The 20,659-nt window shown below is 49.3% G+C and overlaps 1 protein-coding gene across 1 annotated transcript in view; it reads left to right on the forward strand.

Moving 5' to 3' along the window:
* LOC311315681 (collagen alpha-1(XI) chain-like) overlaps window positions 1–16,502 on the forward strand; it is a gene marked incomplete at both ends in the record, with an annotated part of 68,053 nt that extends 51,551 nt beyond the window's left edge. Inside the window, 26 exon segments of the mRNA XM_084446385.1 lie at window positions 454–561; window positions 694–801; window positions 1,496–1,549; window positions 1,753–1,806; window positions 3,680–3,787; window positions 6,712–6,765; window positions 6,934–6,987; window positions 7,083–7,136; window positions 7,272–7,325; window positions 8,915–9,022; window positions 9,141–9,194; window positions 10,054–10,107; window positions 10,536–10,589; window positions 12,197–12,250; window positions 12,807–12,914; window positions 13,042–13,095; window positions 13,212–13,265; window positions 13,843–13,950; window positions 14,110–14,163; window positions 14,252–14,287; window positions 14,380–14,433; window positions 14,556–14,811; window positions 15,084–15,196; window positions 15,302–15,370; window positions 15,728–15,961; window positions 16,356–16,502. Of these exon segments, the coding sequence (XP_084302511.1) occupies window positions 454–561; window positions 694–801; window positions 1,496–1,549; window positions 1,753–1,806; window positions 3,680–3,787; window positions 6,712–6,765; window positions 6,934–6,987; window positions 7,083–7,136; window positions 7,272–7,325; window positions 8,915–9,022; window positions 9,141–9,194; window positions 10,054–10,107; window positions 10,536–10,589; window positions 12,197–12,250; window positions 12,807–12,914; window positions 13,042–13,095; window positions 13,212–13,265; window positions 13,843–13,950; window positions 14,110–14,163; window positions 14,252–14,287; window positions 14,380–14,433; window positions 14,556–14,811; window positions 15,084–15,196; window positions 15,302–15,370; window positions 15,728–15,961; window positions 16,356–16,502 (2,259 nt within the window).
* Window positions 16,503–20,659: the final 4,157 nt, after the last annotated feature.

Below are 20,659 nucleotides of genomic sequence, written 5' to 3' on the forward strand. Positions count from 1 at the left end.
GTGTCTTCGCCCGAGGCAAGGACACCTCGACACGATGCTGGGAGGAGATGGAGTCGCACTGGGAGCCCTTCGATTCCCAGACGGCTGCTCAATCTCCTGAGCTACTGTGTGTCTGGCGACCTGTGTGTGTGTGTGTGTGTGTGTGTGTGTGTGTGTGTGTGTGTGTGTGTGTGTGTGTGTGTGTGTGTGTGTGTGTGTGTGTGTGTGTGTGTCTGACAGGGTGGTGTGCTGATGTGTGTGTGTGTGTGTGTCTGACAGGGTGGAGTGCTGATGTGTGTGTGTGTGTGTGTGTGTGTGTGTGTGTGTCTGACAGGGTGGTGTGTTGATGTGTGTGTGTGTGTGTGTGTCTGACAGGGTGGAGTGCTGATGTGTGTGTACGTGTGTGTCTGACAGGGTGGTGTGTTGATGTGTGTGTGTGTGTGTCTGACGACATGCTGTGCTGACATGTGACAGGGGTCTCCAGGAGAGAGAGGTGCTGCTGGCCCCGGCGGTCCCATCGGTCTGTCTGGACGCAACGGCCCTCAGGGGCCCCCAGGGCCCGCTGGAGAGAAAGGAGGCCCGGTGAGTACACACACACACACACACACACACACACACACACACACTAGAGAGTATATATCGAAAATGGAGAATGAGACGATAAATATGGAGTGTCCATGTTGACGGTCAGTGTGTCCCTCACACCACGTCCAGGGAGAGAAAGGTCCGATGGGCCCGGCGGGTCGCGACGGCATCCAAGGTCCGGTCGGTCTTCCTGGTCCAGCCGGACCTCAGGGCCCCCCTGGAGAGGACGGCGACAAGGTAGGCCAGCCACTGATCTGCACCCACACCTCCATGCTGAAGTCTTCCCCTCTGTTAGCTTATCCAACCTGTATTGGACGTGCTGTGATTCGATACTGTTGAGTCAAGCTGCCTAAACTGTGTGAAAACAGCTGTGTGTGTGTAGCCTGTTATCTTACCCGTTTCATCCCATCTGCTCTGCTCTCACATTCCCACTGAATATATAATCAACGCTATCCGTGACAGTCGGAATGTGTCATAATCTCAAACAGGTTGTAAACGAACGCTGATAAACCCCAACAAACAGGCGGCGTCACGCGCCACCGACACATGATGCCGCCGCCGCCGCCAACACCCGCCATCGCCGTGGCGTTAGCATAGGGAGCTGGCCTCGGGCTAACCGACCGGGGCGTCCGCAGCTAATGCGCCGCGCCGCGGATTAGCGTCTGATCAAACATCCCAGATCGCGGTCACGTCCCTCGCCGCCTCAGCTCGCCGACGACGGTGCCGGCGCCGGGGCACCGAGAGCCAAGCAATCAATTAATTGCGAGTTCTTTGTTGGCCAATCAAATTAAATTCTCTCTGAATAATATTTACCACCCAATCGTGGTTAATGTGACGTTCATAATAAATACAATGGAGGGAAACTTTTTTTGAAGATGATGTCAGCAGAGAGGCTAGTGAGGGGTTTTTAATGTGTCTCCCCGTTTTACAGGGAGAAGTTGGTGAACCAGGCCAAAAGGGAAGCAAAGCTGACAAAGGCGAACAAGTGAGTACCAGCGGTCTTCTCTTCTTGCAGATCCACATCCCCGACACGTCAAAGTAGTAAAAACCGTCCACGGAGAACATGTCTCGGTACCGCGGTGTGTACAGTGACTCTGTGGTCGTCTCTGTTTGAAAGCAGAATGTCTGTCTGTCTGTCTGTCTGACCCTGCTCACCCTCTCCCCCGTCGTTCGTCTGTCCCCCTCCAGGGTCCCCCCGGTCCAGGTGGCATCCAGGGCGTGGTCGGAGCTCCGGGTCCAGCCGTGAGTGTCTCGTCCGAAGCGCCTGCCGTCTGCCTCTCTTGGCCTCTCCTCGTTCTCCTCTCCTCGCCGTTCACGCCGCGGCCCCGTTCGCTGTACGGTACCTGATGGCCCGAGGCTGTCCCCCCCCCCCTCCCACCATCTGCGTGGGACTCTACGAACTGCCCGGCTGCCGCTAGGTGCCTCGCATGGCCGCGAAGTATCGCTAACGCTAGCCTTTAGCAGCCGGAGGGCCTTCTCTCCGTACGGCTCCTCTTGGTACCAAGAGCCAAAGCTCCTTAACAGCGGGAGAGAAGGGGATCTAAACCAAAATTAGTTCCCCTCGCATATCTTCCCCCGTTGAACCGTAAGACAAGCACGGCAGGGGGTCCGTGAAGGTACAAGGCCATGCCATCTTTTAGATGAGAAGATTACCGTGGGAGGGGAACTGATGCTGCAACAATACAGCACAGCACATCCTGCAGAAGCCTAGCCAATCCTGAAGAAGCCTATTTGTAGATCTCTCTGAAGATTCAACCCTTTGAAATGTAATCTACCCCCACTGCTAAGCTACTCCCGCTGACCCGCGCTGCTGTAAGCTACCACGGGCAACACAGCCCTCCCAGGCCACCACCTAGCAGCCCTGTAGCTCTCTCAACCTAGCAGCCCTGTAGCTCTCTCAACCTAGCAGCCCTGTAGCTCTCTCAACCTAGCAACCCTGTATCTCTCTCAACCTAGCAGCCCTGTAGCTCTCTCAACCTAGCAGCCCTGTAGCTCTCTCAACCTAGCAGCCCTGGCCCTCTCTCAACCTAGCAGCCCTGTAGCTCTCTCAACCTAGCAGCCCTGTAGCTCTCTCAACCTAGCAGCCCTGTAGCTCTCTCAACCTAGCAGCCCTGGCCCTCTCTCAACCTAGCAGCCCTGGCCCTCTCTCAACCTAGCAGCCCTGGCCCTCTCTCAACCTAGCAGCCCTGTAGCTCTCTCAACCTAGCAGCCCTGTAGCTCTCTCAACCTAGCAGCCCTGGCCCTCTCTCAACCTAGCAGCCCTGTAGCTCTCTCAACCTAGCAGCCCTGGCCCTCTCTCAACCTAGCAGCCCTGGCCCTCTCTCAACCTAGCAGCCCTGTAGCTCTCTCAACCTAGCAGCCCTGTAGCTCTCTCAACCTAGCAGCCCTGGCCCTCTCTCAACCTAGCAGCCCTGTAGCTCTCTCAACCTAGCAGCCCTGTAGCTCTCTCAACCTAGCAGCCATGTAGCTCTCTCAACCTAGCAGCCATGTAGCTCTCTCAACCTAGCAGCCATGTAGCTCTCTCAACCTAGCAGCCATGTAGCTCTCTCAACCTAGCAGCCCTGTAGCTCCCTCAAGTGCTGACATGTTCCATGAGCCTCAGCCGGAAACTCCCCGTCTGTCAGCACTTCAGTCTCCCTCCCTCTCTCCATCCATCCCTCTCTCCATCCATCCCTCCTTCTCTCCCTCCCTCCCTCTCTCCATCCATCCCTCCTTCTCTCCCTCCCTCCCTCCCTCTCCATCCAACCCTCCCTCCTTCTCTCCCTCCCTCCCTCCCTCTCTCCATCCATCCCTCCCTCCTTCTCTCCCTCCCTCCCTCTCTCCATCCAACCCTCCCTCCTTCTCTCCCTCCCTCCCTCTCTCCATCCATCCCTTCGTCCATCCCTCCTTCTCTCCCTCCCTCCCTCCCTCCAGACACCCCCCCCCCCACACACACTCACTCACTCCCCAGCCCTACACCAACGCCCCTCAGGGAGGAAGATTAAGGCAGCACATCTCTCTGCCCCCCCCCCCCCCCCCCAGTGAGGAACTCTGGCATGATGGGTAATATAGTCCATTAGTGTGACCTCTGACCTGTGTGATGTCACCCCCCCCCCCCCCACCCACACACACACAGGGCAGTGATGGAGAGCCGGGACCCAGAGGTCAGCAGGGCATGTTCGGCCAGAAGGGAGACGAGGGGTCCAGAGGATTTCCCGGCCTGCCTGGGCCAATCGGACTGCAGGTGAGTTACTGTACACACACATACACACACACACACACACACACACACTCTCTCTCTCTCTCTCTCTCTCTCTCTCTATTTCTCTCTCTCCTCTGTCAGATACAGTATTTTGCGCAAGGCTAAACAGGTCTGTTTGCTCCCTGGTGTCAACGGGGCCCATGACAGAATGAGTTCTCCGGTTCTTGTGTAACAAAACCCCGGAACACCCCGGGACTCATCAAAAAGATGCCACCTCCCTAGCGTCGTGCAAAATCGAGTGGGAAGCGAAATATGAGCATATTTAACTGATGCACACTCAGCCTCTCTGCAGTGTGGAGAGCTTGTTTACCTTCTGGGCTAGTCAATAATGTTTTCCTACTCCCCCCCCCCCCCCCGCCCCGCCCCCCTCACCGGTGGAGAAAGTGCAGAAAATCTATCTCCATCGCCGGGTGGTGTTTAATACTCAGTTTTAATATGGCAGGGAGCACCGTTGGCTTCCAGTCACGCTTCATCATAATCATACGGTCGTTTGTGTCCCCAGCCAGCGGTCACTGGCCGCCGCCGAGTCCCCGGGAGTGAACACACGCCGTTCAGGCCAGGGACAAGTGGGAAATAAACGCGCGCGGTCGTCTTGGGTTCCGTGCGGGTTAGCGACGACCTATCGATCAGCGAGCCTTGTAGCGCGGGGGAAACGTTTTCCCTGTCAAAGAGCATCCAGCCGGGTGGATTTAAGCACCGATCCTAACTGGATTAGCGTAGTCAACAAAGCTTAAAGTATTCTTAGTCGCACTTGTTAAGATCATAGATAAACCCATATTACGGTGTGTCTGTCTCAATCTACGTCATCACAATCTCTTCAGGACGTCACACTCGTGGGAATGAGAGGTGCTGAGCCATCACTGAAGAATCTGCGTAGACATGACTTTAAAAAAGACCGCTTCAGAATGACTTTCAGACAATTATCCAAGGACTCAGTGAGGATGAAATTAGAGTACCGTAGTAGTCAATGGGGCCAGATAATGTAGTTATCTACTTCAACTGACACTTAATTGTGCGCAATGCTCTTCATCTGAGCTATTGTAATCATGTCGGGATGAGCTGTCCTTCAGTAGGATGCACTAGCCACTGTGACCTCAGATTGTCTGTTCAAATTATCTGTTGCATTACTTATTTCTGACTTACTTGATTACTTTGATTTGAAATAACCTTTCAAAGGTTTGCAGCAGTGCCAACCGGCTGTTTTATGTTTTGCATGTAATTATGACTAATGTGCTGTTGGAGCTGCTCTCTGACCGTATATCGGTAAAGAAGCTCTTTACAAATAAAGCTGAATTGAATTCCATATCAGAACTGTAGCCATCCCGGATGGATGCATCATATTAAGTCTTTGAGGGACTGAGGAGAGTAAGTATCAGATTAGATTATATATTAATGTTTTGAAGGACAGAGGAGAGTAGATATCAGATTAGATTACGTACATATAGGATGTCTTTACATGTTATGGGTAGTGCTGAAAGTATAGGAAAATGCCAAGTAAACATGTATTGATTTGGTCTAAACTAATCCTTTTCATTCCACTGCCAAAACACACAGTAGGAATGTTTGTGTGTGTGTGTGTGTGTGTGTGTGTGTGTGTGTGTGTGTGTGTGTGTGTGTGTGTGTGTGTGTGTGTGTGTGCTAGGGATGAGACGGTATGGATTTTTTCATTACGGTACGGTATGGTATCTAGTTACACGGTACGGTTTACGGTATTTCACGGTATACGGCATTTCACCTCTCCAACACACACCAAAAAAACTAGTATTTTACTTGAAGGAACTACAGTGCAACACATGATGGAAAATATACACTATTGTAATTAAGCTCAGTTTATTAATAGCAAGCTTTTATTAAATTACAAAATTAACTGTTGCAAGCAACTTGAAATGTGAAGTTTCAGCAGCGCATTATTGTGTAATACCGTAAACGTAATACCGTAAACACAGGGAATGTCACAGTTCTAATACCGTGGACATTTCATACCGCGTTTCACCATTTTACGGTATACCGTCTCATCCCTAGTGTGTGCGCGCACGCGCGCGCATGTTTGCATCTGTGTGTGTGTGTGTGTGTGTGTGCGTGTGTGTTTATTCCATGCCCTCCTCATACCTACATACTGTACTGTACATGTATTACTATAACTGAGGTTTCAGTCTCTAAATTAGCCTTCTCCCCAATAGCAGACATCCATCATAAATATAGTTTAAAAAGTGCTCACAGATTGTCACAGTGACGGATATTCCTGTCATTTGAGTTTTATGGTAACCTATTATTACCGCTCCATACACCCTCCTATTGACTGAGTGCTACCAAAACGAACAACGCCAACTATACAGGAGATATTAGCTCAAAGTCAGACCGCTCCCGCAGGGATGTTGTCATTTAGGCCAGAGAGACACGCCCTCGTCTGCTACACACACGCAAACGATTTCAGCCGTGCGTAATTACATCTGCAAAAACAGAATAGCTGTGCCCTTATCATCGCCCACTTTGTGTCCTGTTCCCCGGCGACAGTGACGGATGGAGCTCTGTGTCTGTAATTTAGGGGATAATGCCTGGGTCTCACGTAGCCCTTAATTGCCCAGCAGTTCCGTCCGGCTAATTGTGTTTTTCACCGAGAAGGATCCGGGTGTGTGAATGTATTCGGCTCCGCAGGGGCTTCTGGGACCCCCGCTCTCCACGCACAACACATCATCATCGCCCAGCATGCATTTCTAACAAGCTTTTTTTATTATTATTATTTTGCCCAGCTACAACAAACTTGTGTTTACATGTATATAGTGAGGTTTCTTCTAGCAAGAGCCATTTGTTTTCATTAAAATCATCCGTTACAAGGATGAAGATGAGGATGAGGATGAGGAGTGGCTTGGTTGAACACTAAAGACTGCTCCCTCCCTCCCTTGCAGGGACTGCCTGGCCCCCCAGGTGAGAAGGGAGAGAACGGCGATGTCGGCCCCATGGTGAGTCAACACGGCCGCAGCGCCAAATAAACGCCGGCCCCTTTCAGAGATACATTCCAGCCTACAGATGAGCCATCCAGAGACCCCAGCTTTCCAGTGTCTCTTATCTCTCTCTCTCTCTCTCTCTCTCTCTCTCTCTCTCTCTCTCTCTCTCTGCTCTGTTGACAGGGTCCCCCTGGTCCACCAGGCCCCCGTGGCCCCCAGGGTTCTAGCGGAGCAGATGTAAGTGTAATCTTCAGTCTGTAATCTGTAATCCCATTTGCGATACCGTAGTTCCATTTGTGTTTGATGACAGACGTTCTCTGTGTTCTCCGCAGGGCGCCCCTGGTCCTCCCGGCGGTGTAGGCTCCCAGGGAGGCAACGGAGAAAAGGTAAGAGCCATGAACCGCCACGCCACCGGGCGGTCGGTCGAGGGCGGGTTGGACCGTCGTGTCAGTTGTGTCATGGAGGAACCTGCCCGGTCTTCTTTTAGAACTGTAACCTGTGACCTTTGTGTGGTTCTGCAGGGTGAGACTGGCGAAGCTGGCAACCCCGGACCACCTGGAGAGTCCGGCCCTGGAGTAAGTACACCGCCTAGTCTGACGCAGAACAAGCACAGGTGTCAGAGACGCCGGCTACTCAGAGAAGGGGGCTGTAAACAACTGACAGTAACGTACAACAGCGCTCAAGCGACATCGTTGTGTGAGTCCGCGTGGGAAGTTTCCATTTCCAAAGGCATCGTTCTCCCTCATGTGACTATTTTACTAATGTAGTCACGTAGTAGATATCTTCGAGCAGCTGATTGAGCTGTGGTTGTTATTTGTCACTCTCAACAGGGATACTGTGTATCTACCCCAAGCTGTCTACACCCCCCCCCCCCACCTCCTCCCCATTTCCTGGGTGATACATGGCCAAGATTGACAGCTGGAAGCTTAAGAGATAATTGGCATGGCCATATTTGGATTTCAGTTTAAATCTATTAATCAAACCAACAGGGCTTCTGTCGGAGGCGAATGTTTGAATATCCTATTAGCAGATTTGACATGACGATGCGTCCGCCGGCTGATTGTTCTCTGGCTAAGCTTGTGGCTATGATGGTCCACTCCCCTCCTGAACCGCGGTCGATATCTTCCGGCGCACGCCACGCATGTTGATCTTATTGATCGAGGCTAAGTCGGCGGGCGCATGTGCAGACCTGTGAGGGTTTCTGTACAGCATCAGCCCTCCTAATAGGAGGAGGCCAGCCGAGCCGAACCAAGCTGAACTGAGCTACCGTCACGCCGGCTTGGGCGCGCATCCACCCCTAGCCATCGCTGGAAAGGCCCGTGTGGAAATCAACGGCCTTGGCTCGCGCCGGTCCTGGTTTTAGCGCGGTGGTGTGAATTTGGAACAGCACCCTCTCCTCCCTCCGTCCGTCCGGGGGTGTCGGTGTGGACGCGGCCGACAGACAGCGAGTCACCGTGGTCTGGAGGAGAGGGGCATCTGTCGGTAGCGCGGACTTGAGAACAGGTCAGCCGGAACGCACTGGCTAACGGCCCCTCTTCAGAAGCCATTACGCCTCCCCTTCCGCTCTGGACCAGCCAGTGGGGTCGCAGACGTACGCTGCCACGTCAAGGCAAAATGTTTTTTTTGTCTATGATACACTTTAGAGCACACTTCAGGGCGTAGTTGGTAGGAATGTTTCCGTTTGAAGCAAATATTGTATTCATACACGTGTGTTAAAATTCACTATTGTGATTTGGATGTCGATGCTAGAGGATTTTTCCATGCGTACTCTGTGTCCTGTCTCCTTACCTGAAGTCTGGAGACATCTTGAAAACCGACACTACCAAGAGCCACTGCCTACATCTCCAATAGGTTAAAGGACCCGCCTTACTAGAAATCATGTCCTCCAAACAGACTGGAGTGGAGAATCAAAACCAAACATTCACTTCCCCATTAGGAAGGACCGCCCTCAAGACCTTGGATTGGTTCTGCAATGCAGTTTTTTTTTCTCAATCTATCAAGTTGTTTCCACCCACCTTTGGCGACAAAACCTGGACGACGTCTTCAATCTCTAGTTGAGCTCAGCGTTTAGAGACTGACTTGTGAGTGGACTGTTGCGTTGGCTCTGACCACAGTGCGGTGTTGACAGTGTGGTGACGGGTTTGACCCCGCTGTCTCTCTCCAGGGTTCCAGAGGAGAGACGGGGGAGAAGGGAGAGTCCGGTCCGCCGGGAGCTGCCGGACCCGCCGGGGCCCGCGGACCCCCCGGAGATGACGGCCCCAAGGGTAACCCTGTACGTCACAACCTACCCGCACCGGCAGAACAGAACGTCTTTGTGAGCGGTGTTGCTCATTCTAACGGGAGTCTAGTCTATGTCTCTGAGTCCGATTCTTCTGTTTTCTTCTCCGCAGGGTCCTGTGGGCTTCCCCGGAGACCCAGGCCCCCCCGGAGAGCCCGGTGTCGGTGTAAGTACTACCGGAACATCAGAGGGTTCAGAGATACACTGTATGAATGACTCAGGATGTACCGGAGCCCCATGTGAATGCACCGCACTCTGCCTCCATGGCAGTGTTCATTTAATTCATGGATGTGTATTACATTTGCAACTTGACATCGAATTGTCCATAGACTGTTTCATGGAACGTTCATATTCAAAACAATAACAGCACTTTAGTCCTTCTCAACATCTGGTTTGCCGCGACGCTAGCACTGACAGTAGCTGCGATGGCTAGCTAGCCAGCTACGTTAAACATGACAAACAGCTATTTCTTTAACAAGGTCCCAAAGTTAATTTGAAAGTTCTCTATTTTCTAGCGTTTGGCTATTATTGCAGATGTTTTTTTGTTTTCTGTTTTCTGTTTTCTGTTTCTGTTCCGTTTTCTGTTTACTTGGACCAAGTTGCCCTAGTAGTGACCAAAAATTCCATGAAAAGGGTCTGTAGAACTGTCTGTAGTTTGAGATTCTGTTGTGACTAGAGATACAGCATGACTGATGATGAGCTTATGAGACACATCTGTACAAGCAGACCAAAATAGTTAAACATTAATCATCATTATGTTGTGCATCATCAGCAGACACTAATCAAGCAACACACTTTTCCTTCTCCCCCAAGCTTTGAGAATAAGTTGGGCAATATCAAAAACTCAATTTTTAAAACCACTTCAGGGAAGGCACAAAGCGTTTTTTTCCAATAATACCTGTCTCAAGTTGTCACACAGAGAGCAATAAAACACAAAATGGGTTTCTCTTTCCTGTGATGCCATGTCCCGTGACACTGTGATGCGCTGGTGATCTGTCGTGACCTCCCCATCTGTGTGCGCTCAGGGTCTGGACGGCTTGGCGGGAGACAAGGGAGATGACGGAGAAGCCGGTCAGCCTGTGAGTTTACTCTTATTCGTCCGCTCTGAATGTGCGCCTCGTGGGTGAACAGATGGAGAATGTCCCCGCCATCTTTGCACCCACACAAACTCAGCTCAGTCTCCAAGACTACAGCAGCTATGCAGTATGCATGCCAGCAGCAGTTGGTCATCATTTATATGTGAATATACAGACTGTATGTGTATGCATGGCTTATGTCTGGGGGGTATTATAATCCTAATGTCATGAATATTCCGTAACAGCGATGATAAGTGTGATGTCAAGTGAACAAGGAACAGAGTGAAGTTAGGCTAGGGGAGTAAGGAAATATGGAACTGCACAGTAATACAATAGGTCCTCATCATTTAGATAATAGTTTAAACATGTTTTATTTAACTCCTCCTCCTCTTTCCCTTCCTCCTCCTCTTCCTTCTCTTCTTCCTCTGTAGGGCCCATCTGGTCCTTCTGGAGAAGCCGGCCCACCCGGACCTCCCGGCAAGAGGGTGAGTACAGTACAATACAGTTAATACAGGAAATGGCATCGCAGAGGACATGAAAATTCTCCTGGTTGCCATTTCCTGTCATCGGTCCTGGAAGCTAAGACCAATTACAGGCGCATGATATGAAACAAATCATGCACATTTCCTCCACACATTACTACCATTATTTCCCTCCAGTCAAGTTGTTGCTGAATTAGCACACTAAATCCTCTAGGAAAGCAGTTTTCCTTGAAACGGGTGAACGCCTACAAAGGCCAGCATATATTATAGAGAGGGGTTTGTTATGGAGTTTTGTACGCCGTCTAAGCTTGACTGACAGATACGTATGTGAAACCACCAAAGTAAGGGAATTAGGAAAGTAGGAAATTAAGCTGTCAGTTTTAGCTCTGGCACCTTGCGCTGTTCTAGTCACATCAGACCAGACTAGAGATCAGATCAGTTTACAGTTATCTTATATTTTTATGACCGGCACCATTTACAACCATAATGTTTTATGGCGAGCAATAAAGGGCTACAGCAAACATAGTCCCACTAAAAGGTTGGGGCAACAGAGTATAGAGGCGGTTATTCCAATTCATAGTCAATTAAACGCGCTTGCATAGTCAGACACAAAACTGTTATGTGACGCACGAGTGCCAATGGAAGTAAATACACGAATGGACTATTAAAGTACAACACGGTAGCTCCGAGACAGTGTTAATCACTTTGTCTCTCTGGGGCAAAGCCTGTTCAAAAGCGGCGCAGTAGCCCCTCCCGACTCCGAGGCCTAGCGGATCCCTGCGTCACGCCGCGCTGGCTGGCTTTCGCATGGCCGCCGGGCCCCGGAATGCTCCGGAGCATTAGGCTCATTAATCTTGCATGTTTGGGGGGCCGCTCCGCGCCCTGAATAAGGAATGCGGCGGGCTGGTTGTGGTCCGGTCATGCGTTTGAGGGAAGGGCTGTGCTGTGTCAGCGTTTCCCCGGAGGAATATCTGAGTTTCTGGTGATACTGAGCAGGTGGAACAGGGAACAGGCCGCAGAGCAAATTAGAATGTGACACCACGTCCATATTAATGGATTTTGTTGATGCAGGTGCCCCCTTCCTTGCTCATATCTCATGGTAATTCACAAGCCTAAATTTCAAGTCCCAGCGAATATATCCTCTCTGCTGGTCAGGGAGGTGTTGTGATGCATTCTAAGTACAGTACAGACACACTGAGACATATACTTCGCCTCCATCTACTGTAAGGCCAGCCTCTTTTGTTTGTTGCTTTAGATTATGGTTCCTGATGACAGAATGACACGTTTATGACTTCCGCCTGAGGCAGTGTTTCTACAGCCTGCGTACTAATCTACTTTTAGCCGCTGTACAGTGTGTTTTGAAATGTAGGGCGATCGACTCTGGTGTTTGTCCCTGTGCGACCCACATTCTGCTACTTTTCAGGGTCGGCGCATCAGAACAATTAGTACGACTTCAGCGCCCGTTGGCGAACGCCGTACATGAATAGTCGTGTGTACCGCCAGAGTAGCACTGCGCTTAATTATCCAAATCAGTTTAGCTTTGTCATCAGGACTTGTGGTGTAGCATCTGTTACAGACGATGACTCTTGCTTGATGACTTGCCTTCCCAGGGACCCGTTGGACGAGCAGGCACTGAGGGCAGACAGGGGGAGAAGGGGTCAAAGGTGAGACCATGTTTATCGTCTAAACACGCTGCTATTTACGGTGACACACACATACACACTCATGCACACACTCACGCACACACGGACGCACGCACACACACACACACACATGCACACATATACACACCCACACGCATGCACTGACACACACACACGCATGCACGCACGCAAACACACACACGTACAGTACTGTACACACACGCACTGACACACATGCACACGCACACACACACACACAGATAGATATCCATATGAAAGGCAGTCTTGGATTAGAGTTACGGAGACAAGCGGAAGCCTCTCTTGTCAGAAAGGAGGCCTAATTGCATGTCAGAATGGTTTAATCCGGAGATCCCGTCATCCAAACAGATGTGAAATCTATGGCTCTTCCATTCCTCTCACTTCTCATAGAAAACGGATGAAGTCTTGACACAATTGGCTCCATGCAATGCTGATAATATCTAAATCCGGTTTTAATGTAGGCTCTTTGAGGGGCCAGCCCTGGTCCGTCTGTGGGTCTGTGATGTGACGTTGTGTTCCTGTGTCTCCTGGAACACAGGGTGAGGCTGGAGCTGAGGGCCCCGCCGGTAAGACCGGGCCCGTCGGCCCCCAGGGACCCTCTGGAAAGTCCGGCCCCGAAGGTCTGCGCGGAATCCCTGGACCCGTGGTGAGTTGAATTAGCCATGGACCCAAGATCCACCGTTAATGCAGATATATATAACAAATAATAATGATCCACGTACATATCTGTCCTTACTGTAAATGGTGCAAACTAATGTGGTGTTTCTTGTCAGGGTGAACAAGGACTGCCTGGTTCCTCTGGACAAGATGGCCCCCCTGGGCCTATGGTGAGAGAGAGTCCCATCACCGGTCGCCTCATTTAGCCGGAGTAGCACCTTCGATGTGTTGAACCGAGCCTTCCTGACAAACCCATTCCTTAGACTGACTGTGTTTCTGCATGCAGGGACCACCTGGACTTCCTGGTTTGAAGGGCGACCCCGGATCGAAGGGAGAGAAGGTGAGAGTTTAGATGAGATGATCCTGATTGGTTTTATTGTTACAGAACAGGCTGTTCCGATCTGGGTTAACTTCTCGACCCGTTGCATTTCTGCGGACTTTCTCTGAGTGTGTTAGGAACACTTGGTACCCAACGGAGTCATTAATTTCATTGTGCCCACATATGATTTACTGCTCTTGTTGAATGTGTATAAGTGATATACTATTATCTTTATGATCATTGGTTTAATGCCAGTATGCAGCAGGCCAGGAGGACAGCAGGAGGCAATAACTCAAGTGTGCTGGTGCAGAGCACTGCTATAAACACTATCATTATTTACTGGCACAACAAAACACTGAGGTCTGTTCCTGTTGCCAGCTACTGTTATTGTAATACAGTTGCAGGTGGTTGAATATGATATCATCTTTTGTGTGAAAGTACACATTTTCACAGACAATAATAATAATAATAATAAGCTCGTTCAGAAACGCCTGCTGTGCATTATGACGTCATGGTCGTGCAGATGTTTGTGTGACTTCCACGGTCCACCCATGGTCTGATGGCGGTCTTCTCTCTGCCCCTCCCCTCCGTCGTCCAGGGTCATCCAGGTCTGATTGGTCTGATCGGGCCGCCGGGTGAACACGGCGAGAAGGGAGACCGTGGTCTCCCCGGACCCCAGGGTACTGCTGGAGGCAAGGGCGACGGTGTAAGTGATCCCAAACCAGTCCTGTAGACGATATGTATGAGCTGCTACAGTACCATGTTATCCACTATGACTGTGACTGCATTTAAGTCCTAGTATTCTCATTGGTCGGCTCTGCCGGTCCTGGTGTTCTCATTGGTTTGCTCCGCTGTCTGTTCTCAGGGTATTGGTGGAGCTTCTGGACCTCTCGGCCCTCCTGGTCCTCCTGGAATCCCTGTAAGATCTGACCCTCACACCAACACCAGCTCACTTTCGTTAATATAGTTCAGCTCGCTCACTGTGCCTCTGTCTTCTCTCAACCTAGGGACCTCAAGGATCTAAGGGATCCAAGGGATCGTCCGTAAGTTACCTCTTCTGTCCGTCAGCAGGTCGTCTCCCCGGACGGGTGTCTTTACTCCGTTTCTAAAACTATCTGGTGTTCCGTCTTCTTAGGGTTCAGCTGGTCAGAAGGGAGACACCGGTATGATTGGCCCACCTGGAGCTCCTGTAAGTTTATACCCAGACTACTCTTATACAGACTCTCGTCAGTCAAAGACCTTCAACGGACGCTCTCGAGACGATGCGCTCCGATCGGGCGATTCTCACCGGCCTCTCGTCTGCCGTTACAGGGCCCCCCCGGCGACATCATCCAGCCGCTGCCCATCCAGCACTCCTCCGGGAAGACCAGGCGCCACGCGGAGGAGCAGGCGGACGAGCCGCTGGCCGACTATGGCGCCGACGCCATGGCGGGCATGGAGGACGTGTTCGGCTCCCTGAACAACCTGAAGCAGGACATCGAGCGCATGAAGTTCCCCATGGGCACCCAGGACAACCCTGGCAGGACCTGCAACGACCTGCACCTCAGCCAGCCGGACTTCCCCGACGGTGGGTCACCATAGAACGTGGTCGGAGGACGCGGTTAGAACTGGGTCGATAACTGAGCCAGAACTGGCACTTAGTTAGACTGTGTTGACACCGTGCCAGAGGGATAAAGTAGAGTGTAAAGTATAATTTATACTCCTTTAATCGTATTTGTTTGTGTGTGTGTGTGTGTGTGTGTGTGTGTGTGTGTGTGTGTGTGTGTGTGTGTGTGTGTGTGTGTGTGTGTGTGTGTGTGTGTGTGTGTGTGTGTGTGTGCACGCGTGGGCAATCCTCAGGTGAATACTGGATTGATCCCAACCAGGGCTGCACGGGAGACTCCTTCAAGGTCTTCTGCAACTTCACCGGAGGAGGAGAGACCTGCATCTACCCCGACCAGAAGTCTGTTGGCGTAAGGAACTGCCTATCCATTCCATTAGTCCATTAGTGCCAGCTAAATCTATATTAAACGTGTTGCGTTTTGATCATGACCTCTTCACCTGTGTCTCTTCTATAGGTTAGAATATCCAACTGGCCAAAGGAGACTCCAGGTTCATGGTTCAGTGAATTCAAACGCGGTAAAATCGTAAGTAAACCAGTTTCCACCCATTCCCTATGCAGAGTCTTATTTCCACAGCATTAACGTCGGTGATCACTGAACCAGGAAGTGTTTTGTCAGTGCTTAGTCTAAAGCCTCTCCTTTCTCCCACCCTCGATCCCTTCTTCCCTTCTCCCTCTACACTCCCCTCCCTCCCTCCCTCTCTCCCTTCTTCTCTCCCTCCCTCCCTCTCTCCCTCCCTCCCTCCCTCTCTCCATCCTTCGCTCCCTCCCTCCCTCCCTCCCTCCCTCCCTCCCTCCCTCTCTCCTTCTCTCCCTCCCTCTTTCCCTCCCTCCCTCCCTCCCTCTCTCCCTCCCTCTCTCCATACTTCTCTCCCTCCCCCAGTTGAACTACGTGGACGTGGAGGAGAACAGCATCAACCCGGTCCAGATGACCTTCCTGAAGCTGCTGAGCTCCTCGGCCAGGCAGAACTTCACCTACATCTGCCACCAGTCGGTGGCCTGGTACGACGCCAAGGCCGACAGCTACGACAAGGCGCTGCGCTTCCTGGGCTCCAACGACGAAGAGATGTCCTACGACAACAACCCCTTCATCAAGGCCCTGTCGGATGGCTGCTCGGTACGGTCCAAGCAACCCGGAACCCCTAGAACCTCATCTAGGGTGCAGGAGCTGGGATGTAGTCAGTGGACTGTTGATATAGTGGTCTAGTTTTGGTTATTAGAGTAACTGTGGACTCTCTCTCTCTCTCTCTCTTTCTCTCTCTCTCTGTCATCCTGCCCCTCCCTCTCTCATCCTCATCTCAAATCGCACTTTCATGCTTTTAATCTGTAGCACTTTGCAATACAAATAACATGGATTATTATTAATAATAATATTAATAATAACAACAATATTATTATTATTATTGTTGTTGTTATTATCATTATTAATAATAATAATAATAATATTGTTGTTATTATTATTATTATTGTTATTATTATTATTATTATTATCCTCTCTCTCTCCTTCACAGTTGAAGCAGGGCTACTCCAAGACCGTGATGGAGATCAACACTCCACGCATCGACCAGGTGCCCATCATCGACGTGATGCTGAATGACTTTGGGGATCCCAACCAGAGGTTCGGGTTCGAGGTCGGCCCTGTCTGTTTCCTCGGCTAACCACGCCCGCTCCCCCCCCCCCCCTCCCGCCCCCCCCTCCCGGCTGAAAGACAGGGTCTGAGGGGGCACATGCACGCCGAGACCGTCTACATCACCTCTTCTCTTCTCCTCGGCGCCAAAACCTGTGTTTTCTATTTTTATTCGTAAGATCGGCAGGAGCACGGAGAAGGTGCCCCATGCCCTGTCCAGTAAGCATCGTCCAGGGGAAAACCCTCCTCGCCCTTGTAGGGCCAAAAAAAAATCACATGACTTTAACTTGTAACGGGAGTGACATCAGGAAAAAGGACATTTGATGCCGTGGCGGACAGTGGCGCACTTTCAGCAACAGAGGGAGGACTCCACTCCGCCCCCCCCCCCCCCCCCCCCAGCCCGCCCATCCTACCTAGCCCAGCCTCCTCACCCCCATGCCCCGCCCCCCTGTCTGGATGCCCCAGGTGCTGCTCCAAACACAACCACAGAGAGGCGCTTTTGTGCGGACCACAAAACGCTGAGGTGCTACAGAAGTGCATTTTGACAAACTGTAATTATTATTATTATTTTGTACAATACTGTTCTTTCTGAATCCACTTTCAAAACTTGCATGTGTACCGAGCTCTTAAAGTTTGAATAAATGTTGGTAACTATATAGAAATAAATTTGCAATAAATATATTTGTTGGTTTTAAATGTCTGTTGAGAACTAATTGAGAAGTAATGCCACGTTGTTGTTTTGTAATGCAATGTTAATATCAACAATAAGATTTTAAAATCCCCCTATTTGTAATTATGAAGTTTCCTTTTGTAAATATTGACCACCATGAACGACCGTTTCCTCATTTTCAAACCCCTCCAAGAATAAATAGGTTACAAAACTGGATGACGACAACCTTTTCAAACTATGTTTACTCGTAGTTGACTTGTGTTGTTTTTTCAAAGTATTATTTCTTATTATTTGTATCAAATCCAGTATTAAATTAGAGATAGTTTATGTAAAGATTGCTCAGCATTGCTTAAATGCACTATCAACTCAACAAGAGCTTATTCTACCAGATAGATTCCATTCCTCCAGATGGTATACCTCAATTGCTCGAAATAAATGTTGAGATATTAAACCCTGTATATACCTTGATTATACAATTAAGTTTATATATTTGGGTAGGGATTTTTTTAAAGGAGAAACCATTATTGTAGCTTTTTCTGTCCAGTTCCTTTGTGAATGCACAAAATAGCCCCATCTTTGGTACCATTTTTTTGTAACAATGAAGAAATGTTTTCAGTGTGGTTCGGATGGTTCGTTCAAAATATTAAAACTGGATTCTGAACAATGTTTGATTGAAAGTCTGTATCGTTCACTATCTTAGTGCAGAGATGATCACCTTCATTGTGAGTCCATGTGGTTCATGATGGTTCTGTTTTTTCATCAGAGTGGTTATCCTTCCAGACTGGGACCATCAACCATATGATGTGTCCAGACCAAGCTGAACCCCAGGTGGTCTGAATCTTCTCTCTCTGTCTCTGTCTCTCTCTCCCTCTCTCTCTCCACCCCCCCTCTCTCTCTCTCTGTCTCTCTCTCTGTGTCTCTCTCCCTCTCTCTCCACCCTCCCCCCCTCTCTCTCTCTCCCTCTCTCTCTCTCTCTCTCTCTCCACCCCCCCCCCTCTCCCCCTCCCCCCCTCTCTCTCTCTCTGACTCGGAGGTGGTTTTGATCATGTTCTGTCTTCATCTCATCTGCTCTGTGGCTGACTGTAGAAGCGTATTTAACTAAAGACATCAAGAGCTTTCAAACCTGTGTAATTATGTTTACAATCTATGTAAAACTGAAATAAATGTTTGGTTCCTTTCCAAATGCACATCGCAATGGTTTGCATTCACTCAGAAATGTTCACACGTTCTCTATTCCTGTCTCCCATATACTGTATACTGTAGAGTATGCCACCTATATTAAGAATTGTGAACGGAGTGTTTCATAATATTTATGGTGGCTATAAAGTGGCTGTTACATTACTGTATTTACTGTATAGAGTTATGATACGAGAGCCTTTATTGATCCCCGTGTGGGGAAGTTGGCTTCCCTTGTGTCCACAGAGGGCAGTGTGTGTGTGTGTGTGTGTGTGTGTGTGTGTGTGTGTGTGTCTGTGTTTGTGCGTGTGCACTAGCCCTATTTTTTCAGGGTGAAGTGTGACAGTAGTTTTCTGCTGTTTTCCAAGGTTAACTGCACAGCTGAGTCCTCTGCTGAGTCCTGAGTCCTCTCCACACTCTCCACACTGACCTGACATCCCCCAGGGCTTTAGTGTACTGTGGACTGGAACTAACACAAATGAAGCAGGTAGTGAGTGTAACTTGCACTCTAGCACAGGCTGAATTAATTAGATGAGTGGCATTCAAAGAGGATTGTTTGAACCTGGAAATTCTTTCACATCTTACATTGCATTAGTCATTTGGCCGACACTTTTTATAGACTTATAGTGACTTACAATAAGTGCATTCAACGTAGGGTAGTCAAATGTACTACTACTCACCAGAACCCATACATACTGTAAGTGCATCTCTTTCTAAACAAGCATCTAAGAGCCTAGTGCTGAAGTAAAAGTGCAAGAGCAGCTGAGTACAAATACAATACGAGTTAGAAGGAAAGGTCAGGGTAGTACTTCTTCATATGGATCAATCTGTTTTGCCTCTTCATTCATTCTTAACACAACAGTATTTCAGTGTATTTCAACCATTACTGTAACCAGGGGAGAACTATGCCAGGACAAAGTTTAAACAGGTTCAAACATCTATGCTCCCTGTATAATAACCAATTTAAACAGGAAATTGCCTATTATCCTTTCATAATAACTCATAACATAAAACTAATATAAAACATTTTTTGCCCAGCGCATGAAGACACTGCACAAATGTTAGAGGCATATTAATCAGCCACAAGCCTCACACCGATGTAGTTTCACAAGTAGCCTTTACATCCAGGTCCCAAAACAATAAGGATGCAAATCTGGATATACTGTACCTAGGCTATTGGTTGTTGCTTTATTATGTAAAATGTACATTGTACCTCATCTTCTATTTGCGTAGATTCATTTTGCTGGTTTGTTTTTTTCTGTTCTGGTGCACGTGTGCTGCTGAAAAAGGCCTGATTTTACATGGTGAATCATTACATCTGTTAGTGTGTCCATCCATGGCCATGTAAGCGTCCATATGGACCATTGTTGATGATGTGATGCATGGTGATGATTAATCCTGAGGCAGTGGGAGGATTTGTTCAGCAGTGACCAGGGTAGGAATTTCATCATTTTAGGGACAAGGCCATTAGGCCTTCAGTGTTGCTCAATTTTCTAGGGCCCAAAGCAGGGTGGGAATTGCAGGGAGGCCATGGAGGCCATTGATGCTCTTCGCTCTGGCCGTGATGCCCTGTAAATAATTGTGCCCCCTGCGGCCACCATGGCTTTTGTGCCCCTGCTACTGTCAAAATCTTGATTGTGCTGCTTTGAAAGCGGCAGTGGTCGTTGTGAACAGAATAGCCAGTGGTCGTTGTGAACAGAATAGCCAGTGCGAGGGGCTTCGACGGCCCTGGCCTCCATGTAACTCCCACGCTGCTAGTGAATATGATCTACGAGAATTACAGAGAATATCATCTTTTATTTTTATTTCTTTCAGAATCTGAATCCGATTTTATTTTTGCTATGTAGGTTTTCACGCATACTATGAATTTGTTCTGGTCAGTTGGTGCATAACACCGTTGGATAAACAACAATAGACAGGGTACAAGGACTAGACAGGGCAGCGCAAAGACAGGACAGAGACAGGACAGTGCAAATATACAGCAGTGCAGGGAGCAAAGGGCAAATACAAAATGATGTGCAAGGTGTATACTATACATTATGTGTGCAATGTGGTAATGTACAGCGTGTTGTGTTTATGTAGGCTATGTGCAGTGAGATCCTATGTTCAATACAATCAAAGGTCACGTGCAAGTTAAAACAGGGCGCACCAGCTTACGGAGATCATGCCAGGTTATCAATGACTTCCTGTTTTTGTTCTTTTTAGGGGAGGGGGGGGTGCATACCTCCGAAACTCTGACTCAAGCTGAGCAATGCTGACAAAAGCCCTGTTTTTTGTTCTGGTATTGATGTCTTTGTATAAAGGCTGGTGTCTCTCTGTCCCTGTATCTCCAGCCTGATGAA

This window comes from Borostomias antarcticus (assembly GCF_949987555.1).
Source record: "Borostomias antarcticus genome assembly, chromosome: 12".
Taxonomy (NCBI): Eukaryota; Metazoa; Chordata; class Actinopteri; order Stomiiformes; family Stomiidae; genus Borostomias; species Borostomias antarcticus.